Source organism: Capra hircus, chromosome 29, assembly GCF_001704415.2.
Source record: "Capra hircus breed San Clemente chromosome 29, ASM170441v1, whole genome shotgun sequence".
Taxonomy (NCBI): Eukaryota; Metazoa; Chordata; class Mammalia; order Artiodactyla; family Bovidae; genus Capra; species Capra hircus.
Genome location: NC_030836.1, coordinates 31,751,298 through 31,774,304, shown reverse-complemented (window position 1 = coordinate 31,774,304; position 23,007 = coordinate 31,751,298). Strand labels below are relative to the sequence as shown.

Genomic DNA, 23,007 nt, shown 5'->3' with positions numbered 1-23,007 from the left:
TTTTTTAATCTTATTTCTCCTTAAGTTTTGGACTCAGCTTAAGCATTTAGTTCAGTTCAGTCGCTCAGTCATGTCCACCTCTTTGCGACCCCATGAATCGCAGCACGCCAGGCCTCCCTGTCCATCACCAACTCCCGGAGTTCACCCAGACTCACGTCCATCGGGTCGGTGATGCCATCCAGCCATCTCATCCTCTGTCGTCCCCTTCTCCTCCTGCCCTCAATCCCTCCCAGCATCAGAGTCTTTTCCAATGAGTCAACTCTTTGCATGAGGTGGCCAAAGTACTGGAGTTTCAGCTTTAGCATCATTCCTTCCAAAGAAATCCCAGGGCTGATCTCCTTCAGAATGGACTGGTTGGATCTCCTTGCAGTCCAAGGGACTCTCAAGAGTCTTCTCCAACACCACAGTTCAAAAGCATCAATTCTTCGACGCTCAGCCTTCTTCACAGTCCAACTCTCACATCCATACATGACCACAGGAAAAACCATAGCCTTGACTAGATGGACCTTAGTCGGCAAAGTAATGTCTCTGCTTTTGAATATGCTATCTAGGTTGGTCATAACTTTTCTTCCAAGGAGTAAGTGTCTTTTAATTTCATGGCTGCAATCACCATCTGCAGTGATTTTTGAGCCCCCCAAAATAAAGTCTGACACTGTTTCCACTGTTTCCCCATCTATTTCCCAGGAAGTGATGGGACTGGATGCCATGATATTCGTTTTCTGGAATTTGAGCTTTAAGCCAACTTTTTCACTCTCCTCTTTCACTTTCATCAAGAGGCTTTTTAGTTCCTCTTCACTTTGTGCCATAAGCCCCCCTAAACAGTCAATTGCACGTTCAAACAGTAATTAAAATTCCTTGAAACGCTTAAAGCTCTGATTATTAATGTAATACAGTCAATATCTTTTAAAATATATATATAAAGTGACAAACCTGGGAAGACTGCAATCAGAACAAGCAAAGCTTTTCTAGATAGTTAATTTTAGAAGTCGCCTGTTGTACTTTTACTTTCCATTAGTGATTAGCTTCCTTTCCACGCTCTCATATTTTCAAGTCAGTTTCTTTCACTCACATGTGCTGTTGGCCCTCATCTTGGCTCTCTCTTTTCTTCCCTGTTTCCCTTCCTTTTAAGATAAGGTCTTTAGAGTACTATTCTCTCAGCCCCGTGATTCCCCATGAATATTTTGTTTATCACCATTTTGCCCCTGCTTCCCTGGTGGCTCAGTAGTAAAGAATCCTTCCTCCCGCAATGCAGGCAACGCGGGTTCAGTCCCTGGGTCGGGAAGATCCCCTGAAGAAGGGAAGGGCAACCCACTCCAGTATTCTTGCCTGGGAAGTCCCATGGACAGAGCAGCCTGTTGGGCTATAGTCCATGGGGTCGCAAAGAGTCAGACATGACTTAGCGATGGTATGACAAATTCTGTCCCCACCCCCAAGCCCAGTGTTTTACTGAAATGATTTTACTATTTTTTGCCATTCAGTCAGATTTAGTTATATGTGTCATTGTTTCCTCTCCTTTTTTTTTTATCATATTCCATCTTAAAGTGTCTATTCTGGTCCATTTGTTATTTAGTTGATATTTTCTTGAATCTTTTGTTCAGATAAGTTATGAGTGATGTACTCTGATTTCTTGCCTATAGTCACTGCTATTTTTATTTATTTTTTTCTTTTCCTTGTAGGTAACTTAGTCTTTCTGAATGCTTATAAAATTTTCTTTTTATTCTTAGTTATGTGTATTTTGTCATCAAATCTTCAATTGGACCTCAGTGACTTTCAGTCTATAGATATAAGTCTTCATATTAGGAAAGATTTTTAGAATTTTAGTATTAATTTAATTGTTACCTTTTTTATCAGTAATAATTTTCTCCTCATGGAATCTATCTATTGCGTATTTGATCTCCTTAGTGTTTCTTTCATGATGTATCTGTCATTGTTGTTTTTCAGTTGCTAAGTCATGTCTGTTTGTGACCCCGTGGACTGAAGCACACCAGGCTTCCCTGTCCTTCACCATCTCCCTGAGTTTGCTCAAACTCATGTTCATTGAGTCGGTGATGTCATCTAACCATCTCATCCCCTGTTGTCCCCTTCTCCTCCTGCCTTCCATCTTTCCCAGCATCAGGGTCTTTTCCAATGAGTCAGCTCTTTGCATCAGGTGACTGATTTATCTTCACATTTTGATTTTATGATTTTAGGTATTTCTTATACTTGTTCTTTAGGCTGTTCATTTCATCTTTTTCTTTAGTCTCAGATTCAGTTTGAGTGAAGTAATTTTTATGTGTTCTTGTTCTTATGTATCACTGACTTAATGTTTATATAATAATTTAGGTTATTGTCTTTTCTGCTTTAACTTTGCAGCTTTGTTCTCTAAGGATGCATGTTCTCTTCGTTCTGACTGAAAGAATCGCAGCTTTTTACTGCTCAGGTCAATATTGCCCTTCTCTGTCTCTCCCTCCTTCAGATTTTCTCCAGTGGTCCCATGATGCTATAGCTTCTGCCTTTCTTTTCTTAGGTGAACACACCCTTGTTAATAGCCCTAGTCCCTCTAATTGATTATTAAATTTATTTACAGAGTAATTTTCCAGTTTTTATTAATTCCTTGGGGGCAAGTACCTCTTTTGTTGTGGGGAGAAGTGGGAGTATAGCCTCCTTGAACCTCTGTTATTCTCCACTGGTTTACCAGTCAGTGTGATCCTATTTGCTTCTTTGTCTTCCAGAAGTTGAAGATTTCTGGCCTGCTGATCTCACCCAATGTTAATCTTTTAAGGATTTATTTTCCTTTTATTTGGCTTACTTCCTTTTCAGAGACTTGGAGAAGGAAAGCTCTATTTCTCAACATATATGCAATCTTGAATGGGAAGTTCACTGGTAGTTTTTTTCATGGCTTTTGAGGGAAGGCTTCTGAGGGGAACATTCAGTGAGGCCGAATCTTGGTGTCTGTCACCCAGTCCAGTGGGTCTCAAGAAGTGAGAATTGCTTGTTTCAGTGTCTTCTTCAGGCTGGGAGGTGGGATCTTCTAGTAGAAAGCAGTCCATCACATCTGGAATGCCTGAGATGTGTTAATACATTTCAGTTTTCCCATTTGCAAAACAGGGCTACTAACAGTATATCCAACAGTAACCAGTTAGAAGACATAATGGAAGAAAAGGTGCCATTTTTAAGAGCAACAACAAAGATGAAATGCTCAGAAATAAACTTACTAAGGAACTCCAAGACCTATGTGAAGAAAATTTAAAATATTGCCGAAGGACATAGAAGTTTGGAACAAAAGAAAAGATATATAGCTTGTTCATAACAAAATAGTCAACATCATAAAGATGTTTATTATAAAATTAATGTGATAATAGGAATGCTTTTTTAAAAACCTAGGTAAATTGGTTTTGAAATAAATTGAGCTTGACTAAGTAATTGAGTCAAGAAACTTTGGGGAGAAAAAAAAGCAAGGCTAGGAAGAGGATTAGTGCAACCAGATGTTATGGTATGAAGTCTCAGTGATTAAAACCTTGTGGTACTGGTAAGAATAGAGGGCATAGGGGGGTGAAACGAGAAGCCTGGAAATTTACCCTAATACATAGGAAGATATGGTAAAGATGGCTTCTCCAAAGCCAATGGGAACATTATGTACTATTCAATGAATTCTTTGGGGGAAAACTGAATATGCAGCTGTGAAAAATAAGGAAAATTGGAGACCTGCCTCATACCAAGGATAATTTCCAAATGATTGAAGAAGGTATAATGTATTAAATGAAACCACGAAAAATTCAGAAGAAAACATGGGAAAATTAAAAAAAAAAAAAAAAGTTTTGGATCAGGGATGGCATTTTGAAATGACTTAAAATGCAAAACTCAGAAAGGGTTATGAAATTCAGCTACATAAAATATAAAACATCTGCACTATAGAAAACAAAATAAGCAAGGACAAATGACAGCCTGTTAAAAATACTTGGAATTCTTATTACAAATGAAGAATTAATCTCTTTAAAGAATTTTAAAAGACCAAAAATCCAACAGAAAAATGGGCTACTTTATAAAAGGAATTTTTTTCATCATTGAGTATTTGCCTTTCATATATACTGAACATATCTTGAAATGATATCTTATAAACTTGTAGTATAGTTTGTAATAGTGAAAGATTGGAAATAATTGAAGAATTCACTAGTAATGGATGAGTTAAATTATGGAATATGTATGATATTCCACAGTGCAATATTGCACAGATGTAAAAATAGCAAAGAAGCTCTTTATATACTGATATGGAAAGTCCTTAAGAAAATATTAGAAAACTACACAACAGTGTGAAACATGATACTTTTTATGTAAAAAGTGTTGCAGTCCATGGGGTTGTAAAGAGTTGGGCTCACCTTGGCTACTGAACAACATGGGCTTCCCTGATGACTCAAACAGTAAATAATCTCCCTGCAATGGGGAGACCATGGTTTGATCCCTGGGTCAGGAAGATTCCCTGGAGAAGGGAATGGCTACCCATTCCAGTATTCTGGGGACTTCCCTGCTGGTTCACATGGTAAAGAATCTGCCTGCAGTGTGGGAGAACCCTGCAATGTGTGAGACCCAGGTGTAAAGATTAGGGTGGAGATGAAGGAATAAAGTTATTCTCCTATTTTTTACACAAAAGGTAGATATTTATACATTGCTTTTTGTGGATATATTCTTTAATATGAAAAATTATATATATGAATATATATATATTCATAAAGTCTAAGAGAACATATAAAGTGGGGAATTTAATGGACAGACTGGAGACAGGGAAGGGAGGAAGATTTTTTGCTATATACCTGTTGATACTTTTTTTTTAATTTTTGCACGATAAAATTGTACGTACTAAGAATTTTATGAGGCATTTTCATTTGGAAATCACCAAAACTCTGCCTTCAATAGACCTCTGTTCTGTTTTCAGTGTTAGAAGTTCAGTTTAGTGTTGGAAGTTTAGTGTTCAGTTTAGTTCGCTGTTAGTGTTAGAAGTTCAGTTTCTTTATTTTTTGGGAATTCTGGGAATATTAGATTTATGTAAGCACTTATTAGACCATATAAACCAGCCGGAACAGAGCTTTAATATTTTAAGGGGCTTTACAGTCTAATTTATTAATATGCTCTGAAGGGAGGAAAGTATATTACTCCCTATGATGACAGATACTAACTTTTATCACTTACAGACACATAGCCACCTTGTAGCTTCAGTTTCACAGCTTAGAACACCAAGCTGACTACTTCAGGTATGTCCCAGAGATGTTCTTCTCTTCAGTAGAATTTAAATACATTCTTTCACAAGCAGACATAAAGAGACTAAAACCAGAAATAGAAACAAAGACTGTGGGGAATCAAAGAGAAAAGCAGAGTTGTATTGCTGCTTGGGACTTACTCCAGAGATCAAGAAAAGATACGCTCGTGAGTAAGCAGTCCCTAAGGTCACTTCTCAAGAAATGTGTCTCTTAGACTTCTCTGTGGAACTTTTATACTATCAAGTATAGTTTTTTTTTGGTTATGAACAAGAATCTCAAAAAATATAAAATGAATGTGTGTCAGTATCAAATAGTTTTTTAATGAGGGAAAAAGCAAGTTGGTAAAGCTTGTTCCCACAATTTAAAGAAAGTGCTGTTGTCTCTTCTTTTTCCTTTGGATGGGAAATGTCCAGGTCTAGACGTATCCTTTGGATTGTAGTCATTGGAAGGCTTTCTTAGAAATGGGAATTCTTATCAGAGTCTTTCTTGTTTCGGTCTCTAGGAAGATGAAGTCCTCAGTACATTCTGAAGAGGATGATTTTGTTCCAGAACTACACAGAAACGTTCACCCTCGAGAGCGGCCTGACTGGGAGGAAACACTTAGTGCGATGGTAAATCAGTTTTATGCAAATATGTGTATGTATATTTTACTTGCATAAAGAAAAGGAACAGGGGAAGCATTACTCACAGAAACAGAATTTTTTGCTGTTGCTCATTTATTCAGGAAATACCTGTTGAGCAAATAATCTATTCAAGGCACTATTCTAGACTCTCGGGCAGAGCTATGAATAAAACACACACATTTCCTGCCTTTGTGGAGCTTATATTTTAATGAGGTAGAAAAGGTAGCAAATAACTAGACGTATAGTATGTCATGTGGTGGTACACGCCATTGAAGAAATAATGCGGAGTGGTGGGGTCAGAGTGGCGGAACATAGTGTGAAGAAGGGTTGCTCGCTATATAGGATGGCAAGATGGCCTCTAGGGGAGTTAAGGTTGGAGCAGACACCTGAGGGGTGTGAGGGAGTGTGTTTACCTGGGAATAGATCATTTTAGACAGTGGAAGAACAAGTTAAAGGCTGCGGCATAGAATTAAAAAGCAAGTTGGAAGAAACACGAGTAGGATGTGGCCGAAACTGAACTGGGGAAAGATGAGATCAGAGAAGTGGTTTCTTGTAGTCCATTATATGAGGACTTTGGTTTTTTATGCCGAGTAAGCTGGGAAACTGTTGGAGGATTTTTAGCCAAGAAGTGACATGATCTGGCTTAAAATTTTATAGGAAATCTCTCATCGCTGTGAGTAGGCTAAAGAAGGAGGCACAGGAGGAGGAGATAGGAGACCAGTTGGAAGATTGTTATAATACATGGACAATGATGGTAGCTTGAACCAGGATGGTAGATGTAAAAAAAGGCTACACTCTGGATGTACCAATAGTTTCACAGATAAAACCGCAACTTTTTTTTTTTAAACTAATGAATGAACATAGAGAATGAGATAAAGAGATGTCAAGGATGACTTCAAGTTTTTTGACTGATCAACCTGAAGAATGGAGTTTACATTCACTGAGATACTGGAAAAGCAGTTTTTATTTGTTAATAGGTGGAAAATTCCTTTGCAGTGTAGTTTTTCCACAGAAGTTTGAGTTATCCATTTAATCTTTTATAACTTTTTGTAATTCATATCCATCACTAAGAACAATGAAATTTGTTTTGTGGAGAATAAGATTTTATTTAATTAAAGTTAAAACTTAGTGATTGTTATCCAAATTAAATGCAAATATTCATTTATCATTGCAGATTTGTGATAAGATTTTACGTATTTCATTTTTGAAACTGTCTTTTTTCACTCAGGGATTGCCAAATATTTCAGTTTATTAGCATATGATTTTACTTGAGCATATTCATTGTTTATAAGGCATTTATAGAATTGTTAGTTACTTCTCTTGATATTTTCCTTTTAGCATAATGTAACATTGCAAATTTGTACTCTAATAGATGTGAACACCTCCCTATTGAATCAAGTAATCCCTGGAGGTGCCAGCATGCCATTGAAAGGCTATTCAATAAATTATTTTGTCCATGTAAAAATCTTTCACAGTTTTCTCCTTTATTTTGATAACCTGCAGTAAATCTACGTTGAGTTTATTGAATGAGAAGAAAGGTGATATTTGTTATGTGGTGGTTCATTTACTGTGTATTAAAATGTCATATGCTGTATACATGGAAAGTGACTGAATTCTGTTTCCTGGAGTTCCCATTGGTTTGTCTATGGAAATTACTGTTTGTATCATATGTTTTTAGCATCTTTTATTTTTACATTGGTACTCTAATTTTTTTATGTGTAAACTTATTGAAGGCAGGTGCTATAATTCTATCTTTTCTTTAAAAATGATTATACTGAATAAATAGTACATTGCAAGGTTGCAAAAAATGTACAGTGAATGATGAAAAGGATATAAATGAGATTTGAACTGCTATTTTACTACACTTTCTCTAGAAAGTTATACTAATTTTAATGAGGAACTAAGAGTAAAGAAAGTTGGGAACCTTTTTCTCTTTCAATAATAGTTTGTATTAAATATTATGTTGAGAATAAAGTTTATTATTAAGAGAAACCCTTATGATGTTTCTCCAAAACAATTTCATGTATAGCTTTAGAAATAAAAGGGTGTAAGTGTTGAACTTTTATTGATTTGTGTTATATGGCCAGAATATTAGTTTTTTAATACATATCTAAAAGAAAATCAGAGATTTCTGAATTGTTAAAAATTTTATAAATAATCATTTTTAAATTAAGATATAATTGCTATAATATGAATTAGTTTCAGGTATATAAATAATATAATGTTTCTGTATATGTGTATATTGTGAAATGTTTACCATGAGTCTAGTTAACATCCATGACCAATACATAGCTGCAGATTTTTTTTTCTGGTTGAATACTTTTAAGATTTACTCTTTTAGCAACTTTCAAATACACGATACTGTAAATTTTGTGTGTTACTATAGTAACCACACTGTACTTTATATCCCAGGACTTACTTATTTAAATAGCTGGAAGTTTGGACTCTTTGACTACCTGAATCCATTTTGCTTACCTACCTTTACAGCCACCAGTCTGTTCTCTGTAACTTTGGTTCAATTAAATTAATTATATATTTTTAAAGCTTCCACATATAAGTGAGATCATATGGTATTAGTCTTTCTCTTTTTCACTTATTTCACTTAGCATAATGCCCTCAAGGTCCATTTATGTTGATGTAAATGGTAAGATTTCTTTCTTTTTATGGCTGAATAATATTCCTTTGTTGTATATATACCACATTTTCTTTATCCATTCATCAATCAGTGAATACTTAGGTTGCTTCCATTTTTGGCTAATGTGAAGAATTCTGCAATGAATAAAGGGATGCAGATACTTTTTCAAATTAGGGTGTTCATTCTCTTAAGATAAATACCCAGAAATAGAATTGCAGAATTATATGGTAGTTCCAGTTCTCATTTTTTGTGGAACCTCCATAATGTTTTCTGAAGTGGTTGGATCAGTTTGTATTTATACTACAAGTGCACAAAGATACTGTTTTCTCTTTTCTCCACATTCCTGCTGATGCTTGTTTCTTTTTCTTTTTGATAGTAACTGTTCTAATGGGTATGACGTGATAACCTGTTGTGGTTTTGATTTGCATTTCCCTGATGGTTAGTGATGTTGAGCACCCTTCCATGTACAGGTTGGCTGTTTGTAAGTCTTCTCTGGAAAAATGTCTATTCAGAACCTCTGCCCATTTTCCTCATTGGATTTCTTTTTTTTTTTTTTGCTATTCAGTGAGTTCTTTTATATTTTGAATATTAATCTCTTAACAGATATATGATTTATAAAAATTTTCTCCCATTTTATAGGTTACCTTTTCATTTGGTTGATGGTTTCCTTTACTGTACAGAAGCTTTTTAGTCTGATGTAGTCTCACTTGTTTATTTTTGTTTCTCTTGATTTTGCTTTTGTTGTCAAATGTAAAGAATCGTCTCCAGGACTGATATCAAGGAGCTTGCTGCTCTGTCTTTTCTTAGGAGTTTAATGGCTTCACATATTATGTTCAAGTTTTTAATCCTTTTGAGTTAGTTTTTGTGTGTGTTATAAGATAGTGGTTCAGTTTTGTTCTTTTGCATGTGACTGTCCAGTTTTCCTGACACCATTTGTGAAGACACTATCCTTTTTCCATTCTGTACTCTTGGCTTCTTTGTTGTATTTTATTGGCAGTATACAAGTGGATTGATTTCTGGGCTTTTTATAGTTTTCCATTCATCTTTGTGCCTATTTTTATGTCAATATCATACTGTTTTGACTACTGTAGCTTTGTAATATAGTTTGAAATCGGGAAGCATGATGCTTCCAGCTTTGTCCTTCTTTCTCAAGGTTGCTTTGACTCTTCCATGTCTTTTGTGGTTCCATACAAATTTTAAAACTGTTTTATTTTTGTGAAAAATGCCTTTGGAATGTTGGTAAGGATTGCAGTAGATGTAAAGATTGCTTTGAATAGAGTAAGCATTGTAGCAGTGTTAATTCTCCCGATCCGTGGGCATCTTTCTTTTGTTTGTGTCTTTTTTACTCTTTTTTCACTCATGTCTTAAAATTTTCAGTGTTCACGTCTTTTGCCTCCTTTGTTAAGTAAATTCCTGGGTATTCTTTTTATTCAATTTATTGAATCTCAGTTGTAAATGAAATTGTTTTAATTTCTCTGTTAGTTCACTGTTAGCTTATAGAAATGGAACTGATTTTTGTATAGTGATTTTTGCATCATGAAGCTTTGCCAACTTTATTCTAACAGTTGTGTGTGTGTGTGTGTGTGTGTGTGTGTAGTCTTTAGGATTTTTTTAATATAATAATATCGTGTCATCTGTAAATAGTGATTGTAAAACCATCACTTTCCCATTTGGGTGCTTTTTGTTTCTTTTCCTTGCCTAATTGCTCTGGCTAGGACTTTCAACTGTGTTGAATAGATGTGGCAAGATGAGCACTGTTGTCTTTTTCCTGATCTTAGGGGAAAAGTTTTTATCTTTTCATTGTTGAATATGATGGTATCTGTGGCTGTGTCAGATACAGCCTTTATTATGTTGAGATATATTTGCTCTGTACTTGGCTTTGTTGAGAGTTTTCTTTTTTAATACCATAAATGGATGTTGAATTTTGTCACATGCTTTTTCTCCATCTATTGAGATGTCGTATGGTTTTTTTTATTCTTTATTTTGTTAATGTCATGTATCATGTTGATTGATTTGCAGATGTTGGACCAGGCTTGTATCCCTGGATTAAATCCCACTTGATCAAGGGTGTTTGATCCTTTTGATGTATTGTTAAATTTGCTTTGCTAATATTTTGTTGAGGCTTTTTGTATCAATGTTCACCAGAGATACTGGCCTGTAATTTTCTTTTCTTGTTGCATCCTTGTTTTGCTTTGATATCTGTGTAACTCTGGACTTCTAATATGGTTTGGAAGAGTTTCCTCCTCTTTCATATTTTGGAAGAGTTTGGCAAGAATTGGTATTGATTCTTCTTTCAACCTTTGGTAGAATTCACTGGTTAAACCACCTGGTCCTGGACTTTTGTTGATTGGGAGCCTTTCAATTACTGATTTAATCACCTTAGTGGTGATTGATTTGTAGTACATAGTCATTTTTAAGTCAAAAGAGAAGTAATAGTAAACCTTAAAAGAGGCCTCTGTCCTTTTGTGATTTATGGCTTATGATTTATTTATTACTCTTCATAAATTTGTAGCTTAAACTTAAAAGTTTTTAAAGAAATCTCTTAAAAAAGCTATAGAATTTTTCTAAATTACTGATTGAAATACTTATTTGCAGTTATTTAACAGTGAAATCATTTAGTAAGTAAATATTAGGATCTTGAAAAAATAAGATCAAAAACTTGAAAAGAGAGAATCTTTCACCAGTTTTAAGTATTTTAACTTAAATTGTCATTTAAGTTAAATTTTCAGTGTTTTTCCATTCACTTTATTTTTAGTATTGATCATTGCAAAATTCTCAAAATGGAGCCTGTTAATTCTTGAAAGTTTTTGTTAGGAACAATTTCTCACTTCAGTTTCCTTTTCTACTTTAAAGTGAATGTGTTCAAGGCTCAGGGCTAAAAGCAGGTCATGTTGTAACAAATGAACTTATTATTGATAAAATAAGGTCAATGGTCTTGGTTGAAAATGTTCACACACATGGCTAACAACCAGAGTCAGGAAAATTAAAACCAGTTATAAATTCTGAACCTCCAAAATACAAAAAAACTAAAAAGGAAGGCAAAAGGTTAATGCTCAGTGTTGTGAGCATTGCCTGTGCTCAGCCATACTCTGTCCCCTTTTCTCCCTCTCTCTGCCCTCTCCCCACTTCTCCACCCCCCCCCCCCGCCCCATTTCTCTCTCACACACACGCACATACACACACGCAGAAATTCACCCTTGTAAACTGCAGTCACACTCACTCACTCCTGAAGGGTCGACTTTCTTCCTGTCTCTCCCACTGAATGTTGGCGTTCACAGTGCCTGTGCGTTGTCCGTGTGTTAATTTCTTGCCAGGTCTTTGCTGTTCCTGCAGGTTCACTGTCATCTTTGTACAGATGACTGCCACTTCCGTAACTCTAGCCTGGTAAGAATTCATTTCCCACTAGAAGGTCTGTAGGAACCACAAACTACAGATTTTCATGAAATCCCATCTTTCCTCTCCCTGAAGTGAGTTGCTTCTTTTTAACTTAACAGGTTACATTAATAACGCTGACTTTATTCCAGTCCCCCCAAGTTCAGAACGTTGCATTTGTGGTTTCATTTCATTTTTCTTAAAAGCAGGACCTTGATCATTTTGCTCCAGTCGCACTGTCCTCCTTGCTTTTCCTCAAATATGCTGAGCATGCACCTGCTTCCGGGCCTTGCATTTGTATTTGCTGCAGCTGGAAAGTGCTCTCCCTGCAGGGTCTGCACAGCTTGCCCATGCTCTACCTTCAGACCCCCTTCACGTGTCACACTTCAGGCTGCCTTTACTTGGACCTCTGGTGAAGTCCCAGCCCTGTCCTCCTCTCTGTCTTACACTGTTTGGATTTTCTCTGTGGTACTTGCAAATACTGAGTATTTATGATTATTACCTTTCTTTTTCGTTAGGGTGTAAGCCCCTTGAGTATGAGGACTTTATCACTGTTGTTTACTGTTTTAGCATCTGTAACTGGCATAGTAAATTATAAATAAATAATTTTTGAATGAATGAAATTGTCATTCTCTGGACAGATTGAGCTATTTGTTTCTCCTTGAAAAATATCCTGAATTTTCCTACTTCTTTGTATCCTTTTTCAGATATTAAAATGAATTCTTGTCACTTTTCTTTTCTCTTTTTTTCCCATTTCTCTTTTTTCGTTCTTTTTTTTAAGCAAAAGTGAGACCATTGGTATACTTTTCTTAGACTGTAATACCCTTGGGCTTTTCCCCTTTCTATTGCCTACTTTGTCTTAATTGATGTATAATTGACTTACAATATTCTGTTGGTTTCAGGTGTTCAACACAGTGATTTGATATCTTTATACATTATAAAATGAACACCAGGATAAATCTAGTTAACACCTGTCACCGTACAGAGTCCCTAACTGTAGTCAGCCATGCTATCTATTACCTCCTCATGACTGCCTTGGTTTTATAGCTGGAAGTTTGTACCTCTTCATCCACTTCACTTGTTTCCTGCACGCTGCCACCCTCCTCTCCTCTGGTGACTACCAGTATGTGCTGTCTATGAATCTGCCTCTGCTTCGTTGTGTTTATTTGTTTTGTTATTTTGATTCCACATATAAGAGAGTATTTGTCTTTGACTTATTTCACTTAGCACTTTGAGGACAAAGTTCCTTCATGTTGTTGAAATGGCAGGATTTCATTCTTAAATTTATGGATGAGTAATACTCCTCTGTGTATGTGTGTGATTGTGTGTGGGTGGGTGTTTGTTCGTGTATTGTGTGGGTTAGGGAGCGTAGAAACAGACAGGATAAAACATTGCCAATTCTTATTTTTTCAAGTTTTCAGTATCAAATTATGTTTTCCTGAAATGGATGCCCTTTAATCTGTGTGGTTTAACTGGTTCAGACTGTGGAGAAACAAATACTTTCCTTCTTACGGATGACACTTTTTAAAGTTTTCCCAGATTGTATTTTTTTTTTTTAACGAGTGAGGATTTCTTTTATGGCTTATATGTAAGTTGTGGTATACTCTCCAACCTTATAGGAAGTCAGTTTATTGCTGCAGATAGATGCATAGGGAATTTAATTGTAAATGGTGGGTGCTTTTATGAACATGGTATGTTCGATAAGTGGTATGTTCCATACCCTCTGTTGTCTCTTTAATTTTCTGTTGATGAGTGGCACTATTTCTGTGACAGTGATATAAATTATGTTTTGGAAGCATAAATAAGTGATGATTATAACATGGATAAACTGGGAAAATTGTGTTTTCCAAGAATGAATGTACTTAATGAGTATTTTCTTTTAAAAAAAATTGATTTATTTTAATTGGAGGCTAATTACTTTACAATATTGTATTGGTTTTGCCATACATCAACATGAATCTGCCATGGGTGTACACCTCCCCCCCAACCTCCCTCCCTGTACCATCCCTCTGGGTCATCCCAGTGCACCAGCCCCGAGCATCCTATATCATGCATCGAACCTGGACCAGCGATTCGTTTCACATATGATATTATACATGTTTCAGTGCCATTCTCCCAAATCATCCCACCCTCCCCCTCTCCCGCAGAGTCCAAAAGACTGTTCTATACATCTGTGTCTCTTTTGCTGTCTCACATACAGGGTTATTGTTACCATCTTTCTAAATTTCATATATATGCGTTAGTATACTGTATTGGTGTTTTTCTTTCTGGCTTACTTCACTATATAATAGGCTCCAGTTTCATCCACCTCTTAATGAGTATTTTCTAAAGGAGAAATTTCTTAACTTTTGATTTAGAGCGACAGAATGAAATAGTTCAAGCTAGGTACTTTCAATAGAAATATAAGAAAATTTATTTTATCAAAGAATAATATGTAGGTGAAGATGGTAGTTTATCAGACAGTTGAGGAATAGTGCTATATTTTCCTTTTAATTTTGTTTACTGATGCTTAAAAGAATTAATGATACCACTTTTTACGCCTGGGACATTTCTGGACTATGGGAAAATATTGCTAGACAAAACTTACATGGTTATAGGTATGTTTGAACTGTTGATTCAACAATTAATTGAATCAACTTGTTGAACTGTTGGTTCAAAAATATTTTCTCAGATCCGCTCGTGCTTCCTGGACCATTGGTTCTTTTGCCTAATTATTACCATTTTGTGTTTTTAGGCAGAGTCTTCCTGTCAGGCCCATTTAGATAGCCTGTGACTTTACCTCTGTGTCACGGTTCTACCTCCTGTTTAGTAGTTGTGGTTGCAGAGGTGTGTGGTCCCTAGTATGTCTGCCTGGGTGCATCATAGACCTGGCAGGCTTCCTTATTTTATCCTTGGATGTGTGTTAGGAACAATGGCCCATCTAGCACAGAAAGCCTGTTTGCAAAGGACAGGTAATATTTTAGTTTTCATTCTGCCAAATAAAGTCATCACCATTTACCAACCCAGGCCAGTACATTCTTTTTTTTGAAAACTCCTTTATATTTAAATTTTGAGTCAATTTATGAATAATTTACAGAACAAATGTTGTAAATCCATTATGTTAGAAATTTTAATGTGAATTTAAGTATAGCAGACCTCTTTATGTCAAGTGAATTTTGATGCACAGATATCATAGAAGTCAAAAGAATGTTGTCCAGGTTGTTGCAAAATTTTATATAAGTCCTTTAGTCAGTTGAATGACTGACTAGAGGACTCATATTTTTTATAATAGATGTGTATAATCATCAGTCTGAGATGTCATATTAATATAAAACGTTACTAGAATCTCACATGCCGCTTGCTGTTTATTCACATCTAACATTTAATGTATCTAATCATTGTAAAAAATCTTTGTCAGTTTTCTCTTTTCTGTTATGGATGAAAAGTGAAAAATATGGAATTCTTACATACATTCAGTCAAAACAAAATGCCAAAATCAGCAAGCTTTTAAATTATTTTTTTTCTACTGAGGTATAATTGATTTATAATGTTATATGAATTTTAGGTATACCACATAAAGTACCTTCTTTAAAGATGGTGCAACAATTTGGATAGCATAACATAAAAACTAGGTAATGATTTATTTCACTTCTGCGTCAATGGTGTAGGTCAGTGGTTGACAAATTCAACTTACTGGCTGCCTGTTTTTGCAAGTAAAATTTTTTCTTAGCATGAATCTATATTAAGTCATTTACAGATGGCTGCTTCTGTGTTGTAAAATAGTTGAGTTGTGGGAGAGACAGTGTGGTCCATAAACTTAAAATATTTACCCTCTGATCCTTTAAGAGAAAGTTTGCCAACTCCTTTTCTCTGTGTTTCCTTTTTTCCATTTTTTAAAAAAAAAGCTGTATTTTTAAAATTTTGTACTTTTCTAGTGTGGTAGGATTAAGAATGATGAGAGACACTGATGAAATAATACCTAGGAGTTTGAAGGAACTCTGTATAGGTAGAGGAAAAATAATACTGAGATCCTATATTAGATTTATGAAAAGGTTCAATGAATCCATAATGTAATTGCAAGATGGAATGAGTTCTATTTCATTACTACAGAATATAATAACATTTTTTCCCTTTGGAAGACCTGTAGGACAGAATAAGAAGACTCTGTGAACAATTGATGATGAAACATCAACCCTTATAAATAAACTAAGGAAGTTTAACTATTGTTAACCTTATAGCAAGTTTAACCATAGTAAGGACAAAAACCTTGGACAAAATGGGTCCTGTTGTTCCTGATGGTGTTTATATATCCAGTGTTAATTCTTGTAAGTTCATACATTGTTACCTTATATTTTTCAAAAGTCATGGATTTAAGCATTTAGTCTGTCTTGGCTAGTTTTTTCTTTTTTTTTTAATAAGAAACATTTTTAAAATTTGAGATGATGTTATGTATCTCCTCCCTTTTTTATTTTATTGAGATGTAAAATTGAAGTGTAACACTGTATTAGTTTCAAGTGCACAGTAGTATGATTTGATATTTGTCTACACTGAAAGATCACAACAGTAAGTCTGATGATTTGATATTTGTATGCTTTGTGAAAGATCACAACAGTAAGTCTGATTCACATCTGTGACCATACATAGTTAACAAATTTTTTTTTTCCTTGTGATGAATACTGTTGAGATCTACTCTCTTAGCAATTTTCAGATGCCTGAGACGGTGTTAGGAATTACAGTTACTGTGCTGTACATGTACATTAAGTTCCCATGGCTTTTTTGTTTTATTGCCGGAAGTTTGTATCTTTTGACCTCTTCACCTTTTTCACCTACTGTCTCCCCATTCCCACCTCTGGCAACCACCAGTCTGTTCTCTGTATCTATGAGCTTGGTTTGATGTTGTATTGATTTGATTTTAGATTCCACATGTAGATGAGACCATACAGTATTTGTCTTTTTCTGACTTGACTTGACTTAGCATAATGCCCTCAAGGTCCATCTAAGTTGTTGCAAATGGCAAGGTTTTGTTCTTTTTAAAGGTTAAATAGTAGTCTATTGTGTGTATTTATCTTCTTTGGGAATCCCCTCTTAACTCATTTTAAATGTTCAATCCACATTATTCTCCCCTACTGCGTTATTTGACATTGGCTACAGCCGTTTTTTTCTGTGACAAGCCATAGATAGTATAGCATAAGTTTGTTTTTTTAAGATAGCTATTTGGATTTGCTGTTTGCTTTCTCTGGAGTATGAAGAATCTTTTGATTTTCCAGTTTCTGTTGTTAAAATGATGCAGCTGAATGTATCACTAAAATTAAAAAATCACTAAGAAAACTGGCAGACTAAGGGTAGTTTGGTGGTATTACATAGATGGAACTTTCAAATATTAGTGTGAAAAATGTATGTTGTGATCTCCTAATTATGTTCACATTATCACTTAAATTTGTATTAATCATAATCAGGGTTATTTTGTTCCAACAGCTTTGAGGGGAGAATTTGTGCTGAGGCACATAATACAATAACGACTTCAAAATGTGATTATAAGAGAATGAAAATTCTTAGTTTGACAGAAAATTTTTCCTTAGGTGACTGTTTTTCCTTGTTCTTAGCAATTTTAAGAGACTTTAAGAGATATAATTTTAAGAGATTATTAAATAAGTATGTATTTCTTTTGGTATGGAGTTAGCAGGACCATTAAAATGAGCTATAATCTGCTTTTTAAAATGTATTCATAATAAAGGAATGGTCATAAATCTTTTGTCTTTGTTTTTTTAAGGCCAGAGGAGCAGATGTTCCAGAAATTCCTGGAGACCTTAGTCTTAAGACATGTGGCAGTACAGCCAGTATGAAGGTTAAACATGTGAAAAAGTAAGTATAATATTACAATGAGTTTTAATAAATGAAAATCAGTTCTTTAGTTCTCCTAAAACTTTTATCCAGATTTCTTACTAAATGAACTCTTACTGTCCATACGTTGAATAATACTGTGATGACTCAACTGTTAGCAGAACAGGTCTGAAGATTACATGTCTAAAAATATACTTTAATTTTGTTCTTGGAATAACTTTCATGTTATTTTATATTATGTTGTGTTTGTTCAGTAGTAACAGTCCAAGTATATCTTTTTTGGTACATTTAATACATGCTATCAGTCATTTAGAAAAGTCAGTTTTGGTATTTTGAGTTAGGATATCGCTGTTTCTCAGCTCTGCATTTGAGAAAGCCTGACGTGGATGCCAGTGTTAGACTCTGAAGTGAAATCTGAGGGTGTCCATTTCAGTTTTAAACAGAAAAAGCATCTTTTCACCTGGTTAAGGGTTAGATAGCTATGTTTTTATTCTAAGTGGAGGAAAGACAAGGATAAAGTTTTCATTCTGCATCCAGACCCACCAATCCAGGACTGATGGGCTGTGACAACATTCACAGGTAAACGCTGGTTTTGTGTTTTGTGGTGGGAATGCTGCTTCTGCTTAGAGCAGGCTGTTCACAGTCTCCATGACATTTACCGAAAGCATAGTTTTTCTAGGGCCATTGACATGGGTCAAGATCAGGAGAGTACTATAATGATGCTTTTTATTTTATTTTATTTTTTTTTTGGTTTTGACCTGTGCACTTCCCATTTGCCTCTGTGTTTTTGAAGAGGTTTGAGTGAATATTTGTGCTCATGCGCATGTGCTTATTAAACGTTTTGCTTGCTGCACGAGCTCTTAGCCCTGTCTTATTTCCTCCTCAGGCTTAGTAGTTCCGACTGTTCCGGGATCTTATCTCTCATGTATTTCATCTACTGCAGGTTGCCCTTCACTAAAGGTCACTTTCCGAAGATGGCTGAATGTGCACATTTCCATTATGAGAATGTGGAGTTTGGCAGCATACAGGTATATTTGAGATACTTGCTACATACTGAAGCGAGGCGTATTTATGTCTATATCCATATATCCGATAGGTGACACCTAGAAGTAGTTTTTCTTGTTGATGTCTTGTTGGTTGATGTGAAAATTTCTGTTCTTTTCTCTTGACCAATATTTGACACGTGATGACTCCTATTTCAAGTAGTATTTCAAGAAACAGTATAATCCAATCAGTATAAATTTCAGAATTTCTGTCAGATTCCTAGACTGTTCTGCAGCATGAACTGTTTTAGTGCTTACCTGACTCTGTATGGGTCATAGTGGTGATGGATAAATGAGTCAGGGTGAAGGTAAGAGTAGGATTAGGCAGAGAAGAGCTAATGGAATTTTTTTTCAATGTTTTTCTTATTGTGAAGTATATTATGTATAGCCATGTATATAAAACACATACATTTATACGTATATATTATATACATATTTATGTACATTTTAAAGTCTAGGTTAAGAGAGAAATTTCTTGTGTCCCTCTTGTTGCATTTGTCTTCCCTACCCCAGTGGTTACTATTATACCATTACTTCTGTAGTATTTATTACCTTACATCTTTTAAATAGTTTTACTGTCTATATGCATTCCTAATCAATACGGTACTTAGCTTTACTTGTTTTTGATCTTTATGTAATTGGAATTATTCTAATTTGTTCAGCAAATATTTACCGAGCAAGTACTATGTATGAGGCACTGTTTTAGGTGCTTTGGCTGTGCTAGTGAACAACAGCAACCAAAATCAAAGACCCATTCTTAAAGAGCATAGAAGATGTCCAAGAATGTAAGAGCTACTGTAAAAAGAGTAGAGCAGGGTAAGAAGGGTCAGGGGTCACTCGGGGTGGGTGGGTAGCCCACCCATCAAACCAGGGTGCACTTCATTATTGAATGTATTCTTTCTTGCTTCTTTCATTCAACGTTGTGAAATTCATTCCTGTGGATGTATACAGATACAGTTTGTTCAGTTTGTTCATAGCTGTGTATTAATTCATAGTGTGCATATGTCACAAGTAACTTACCAATTCTTTCATTTGTCTGAAATTTGGGTCATTGTCAGTTTTTGGCTCTAAGTTTAAACAGCATCTCAGTGAACTTTGTTTTACATGAAACCTGACGTACAAATGCCAAACTACTTTTTCAAGTGGTTTACAAACGTATACTTCCGTAAGCAGTAAACAGTAGTTGTCCCACTTTCTTCCCACATTCTTGGTTGTTTGATACTTGTTAATTTTTACCAATCTGATGGGGATGTAGTTCTCTCTCACTGCATTTTAATTAGCAGTCTCCTAATTTCTGATACAGTTGCCTATCTTTTCAAATGTTTATTGGGCATTGGAGAGTCCTAGTGTTTTAAACTCTAGATTAGCCCTTTGCTTGTTCTGTTTTATAGATTTGCTTATATTTTTCTTCTTCATTCAGTGAAATGCTTTACATATTTTGGATGTTAGCCTTTTCATGTTGCATCTAGTCCTTTGTTGTTTTTGTATGTGAACTGAAAATACTTTCTCTCACACTGTGGCCTGCTTTTTAAATTTTATTCTGCTTTTAGTATGTGGATTATTTTATTCTTCATTTTATGTAACTGTATATTTGTATAAATCTTCCAACTTGTGGTTTCCCTCTCATATTTCAGATGATCTTCCCTACTCTGAAGTTATGAAGATATTGTCCTAATTTTTTTTCTTAAAGGTTTCATAGTTTTGACTTTAACATTCAGGTTACTTGTAATTGTTATATATGTATAGTGTAAAAGGAGCAATGTTAATAATTTAGGACCTCTAGTGTGACAACCAGTCAGGGGACATAAACTGTAGCACTGGGGCTGAGCCTTGAGGCCCTTCTCCTGTGCAGAGAACTGTCCTTATAGTAGTATGGGTCGTTGGTGAAACAGTATTTCAATATTTTAACACTGTGGTACCCACCAGCCTTTTAAAAAAGAGTACAACCTTATTTTAAACTATGACCAGCTATATTAGTCAGAGTTCTGTAGTGAAACAGAACAAAACTCTGGGTGTGTGTGTGTGTGTGTGTGTGTGTGTGAATATGTGTAAGGATTGTGTGTGTGTGAATATGTGTAAGGATTGTGTGTGTGTCAACATGTGTAAGGATTGTGTATGTGTGTGAATATGTGTTGGGAGAGAGAGAGAGGTTTTAAGGAGTTGGCTCATGTGGTTGTAGAGACTGCGTGAGTCCAGACTCTCCAGAGTAGGCTGAAGACCAAAGGAAGAGCTGCTGTTGCAGGTTGAGTCCTGGGGCACTCAGCTGTCAGAGTTCCCTCTACTTCATGGAAGGTCAGTCTTCTTTTCTGTTAAGACCTGCAACTGACTGGAGGGTAATCTTTTCTCCTTCCCCTTCTCCCTTTCCATTGTGAAGGGTAATCTACTTTACTCAAAGTCTACTGAATTAAATGTTAATGTCATCTAAAAAATAGCAGTAACATTTGGAATAATGTTTGGCGAAAAGTTGACACAAAAGTAACTATCACAGTCTACCCCTTTTCAGCTTGGCACTCCTTAAACCATACTTACCACCAAAAAAAACAATAATGTCATATTTTTGTCTAGCATGATTAGCTACTTTTTATACAACTGAAACCACTAACCCTTTTCCTAGAGAAGGATGCTAAGTCCTTGGGTAGTGTTTGCTTTTCTTGGTAACCCATAACTAAAATACTATGATGTAAAGTTAAAAATACTTAAATACCATGATATACATCTTATGTCGTATAAGGCCATAAGAGGGGGAAGAAAACGAAAGTATTTGCTTCTTGTGCATGCATGCCTGCATGCATACAAACACACTTCACACGAACATACTCATAATAAAATAAGGGTAAGTACTCTTAACAAGTATAGTTCTTGGTTCTGTGAATGGTCAGGTTGTAGGTGGTGTTACAGTTGCCTTCATCCACTACTCATTCTGTATTTTCCTCAGCAAGAACTTCAGCTGATTGTGGTTCTTTAGCTGGTAAGATGACCCAAATCTTCATTCTGGGTCTGGCCATTAATAGTCCTGCCTGAATTGGGTTCTTGTTATTTTCCATTTAGTTTATGATGGGGTATGGTGATACTAAGAGACACCCTGAGGGGTCCCATACAGTCAGACTACTCTTCGTTGCTTCCATCACAGTACAGTTGACCAGTTTCCCCCATAGTGAGGATCAGTCATACCAGCCAATAGCATAATTCCCTTCTCTGCTTGTTGATTTAAAGGTGTAAGGAACCCAGAGGAGCTCAACAACACTCTTAACTTCCAGTTCTGTGTCTTCTAGTGGAAACATTCCTCCCTTTGCAACTAAGACCTCTAGGCCAGCAGGGCATATAGTTGTGATGACAGGAAGCACCAATTTTGCTAGTGAGTCACTAACAGTAACATTTGAGTGGTGCCACTCTCATATTCCACCCCCTTGATTCCTGGTTCTTCAGTCTGACTAAAGACACGAATGACTTTGTGTCTCATAGTAAAGAGAGCATGGGTCATCCATGGCATGATGGGTCTATAGAGACACCCATTATAGTGCCCTTGGATACTTGGAATCAAACACTGTTAAGAGACAAGGTTTCTGGACTAACGCATATATGATATCTTTGAACATTTTTGTCAAACCAATGAATATAGTAAAATTTTCATTTCCCTAATGATTAGTAATGTTCATCATCTTTTCATATACTTATTGTCATTTGATAATTTGAAATCGTCTTTGGAGAAATGTTTAGAAATCCTTTCTGCATTTTTGAATTGAGTCGTTTACTTTTTTGTTGTTGAGTTTTAGAAATTCTTCACATAATAGCCTATTGTGCTTTTAATTTAAAGTGAGTCTTCTTATAGACAGCATTATAGTTGGATCATGTATTTTTTTAATCATTGTGTCCGTCTTTGTCTTTTGATAGTCAAGTTTAATCCATTTCATCCATAGTAATTACTGATCAGAAATCATTATTTGTCATTTTGTTATTTGTTTTCCATATATATTATAGATTTCTTGGCCCTTATTTTCTGTATTAGTCCTATCTTGCTTTTAGTTAATATTTTGGTAGGGAAATGTTTCAGTTCCTTTCTCATTTCCTTTTGTGTCTATCTATAGATATTTTCTTTGTGGTTACCATGGGGATTACATTTAACATCCAAAAGCTATGACGCTAATTTTACCAGCTTAACTTCAATGACATACACAAGTTCTGCTCCTTTACAGCTTGATCCTCACACCTTTCAGTTGTTGCTATCATATAATTACATCTTTTTACATTGTGTGCTCTAAAACATAAACTAACAATTCTTTTGA

General features: G+C 35.4%; 1 protein-coding gene across 2 annotated transcripts in view; it reads left to right on the top strand.

The window, feature by feature from the left end:
• Window positions 1-23,007, top strand: part of ARHGAP32 (Rho GTPase activating protein 32) — a 204,382-nt gene that overhangs the window by 82,597 nt on the left and 98,778 nt on the right. The window contains exons 2-5 of one of the 2 annotated variants that reach the window (XM_018043236.1): window positions 5,734-5,842; window positions 17,611-17,702; window positions 18,219-18,260; window positions 18,625-18,709. In XM_018043236.1, coding sequence (XP_017898725.1) covers window positions 5,738-5,842; window positions 17,611-17,702; window positions 18,219-18,260; window positions 18,625-18,709 — 324 coding nt within the window. In that variant the 5' untranslated portion in view covers window positions 5,734-5,737. The remainder of the gene's footprint in view (window positions 1-5,733; window positions 5,843-17,610; window positions 17,703-18,218; window positions 18,261-18,624; window positions 18,710-23,007) is intronic. The other variant, XM_018043235.1, reaches the window with a different exon arrangement.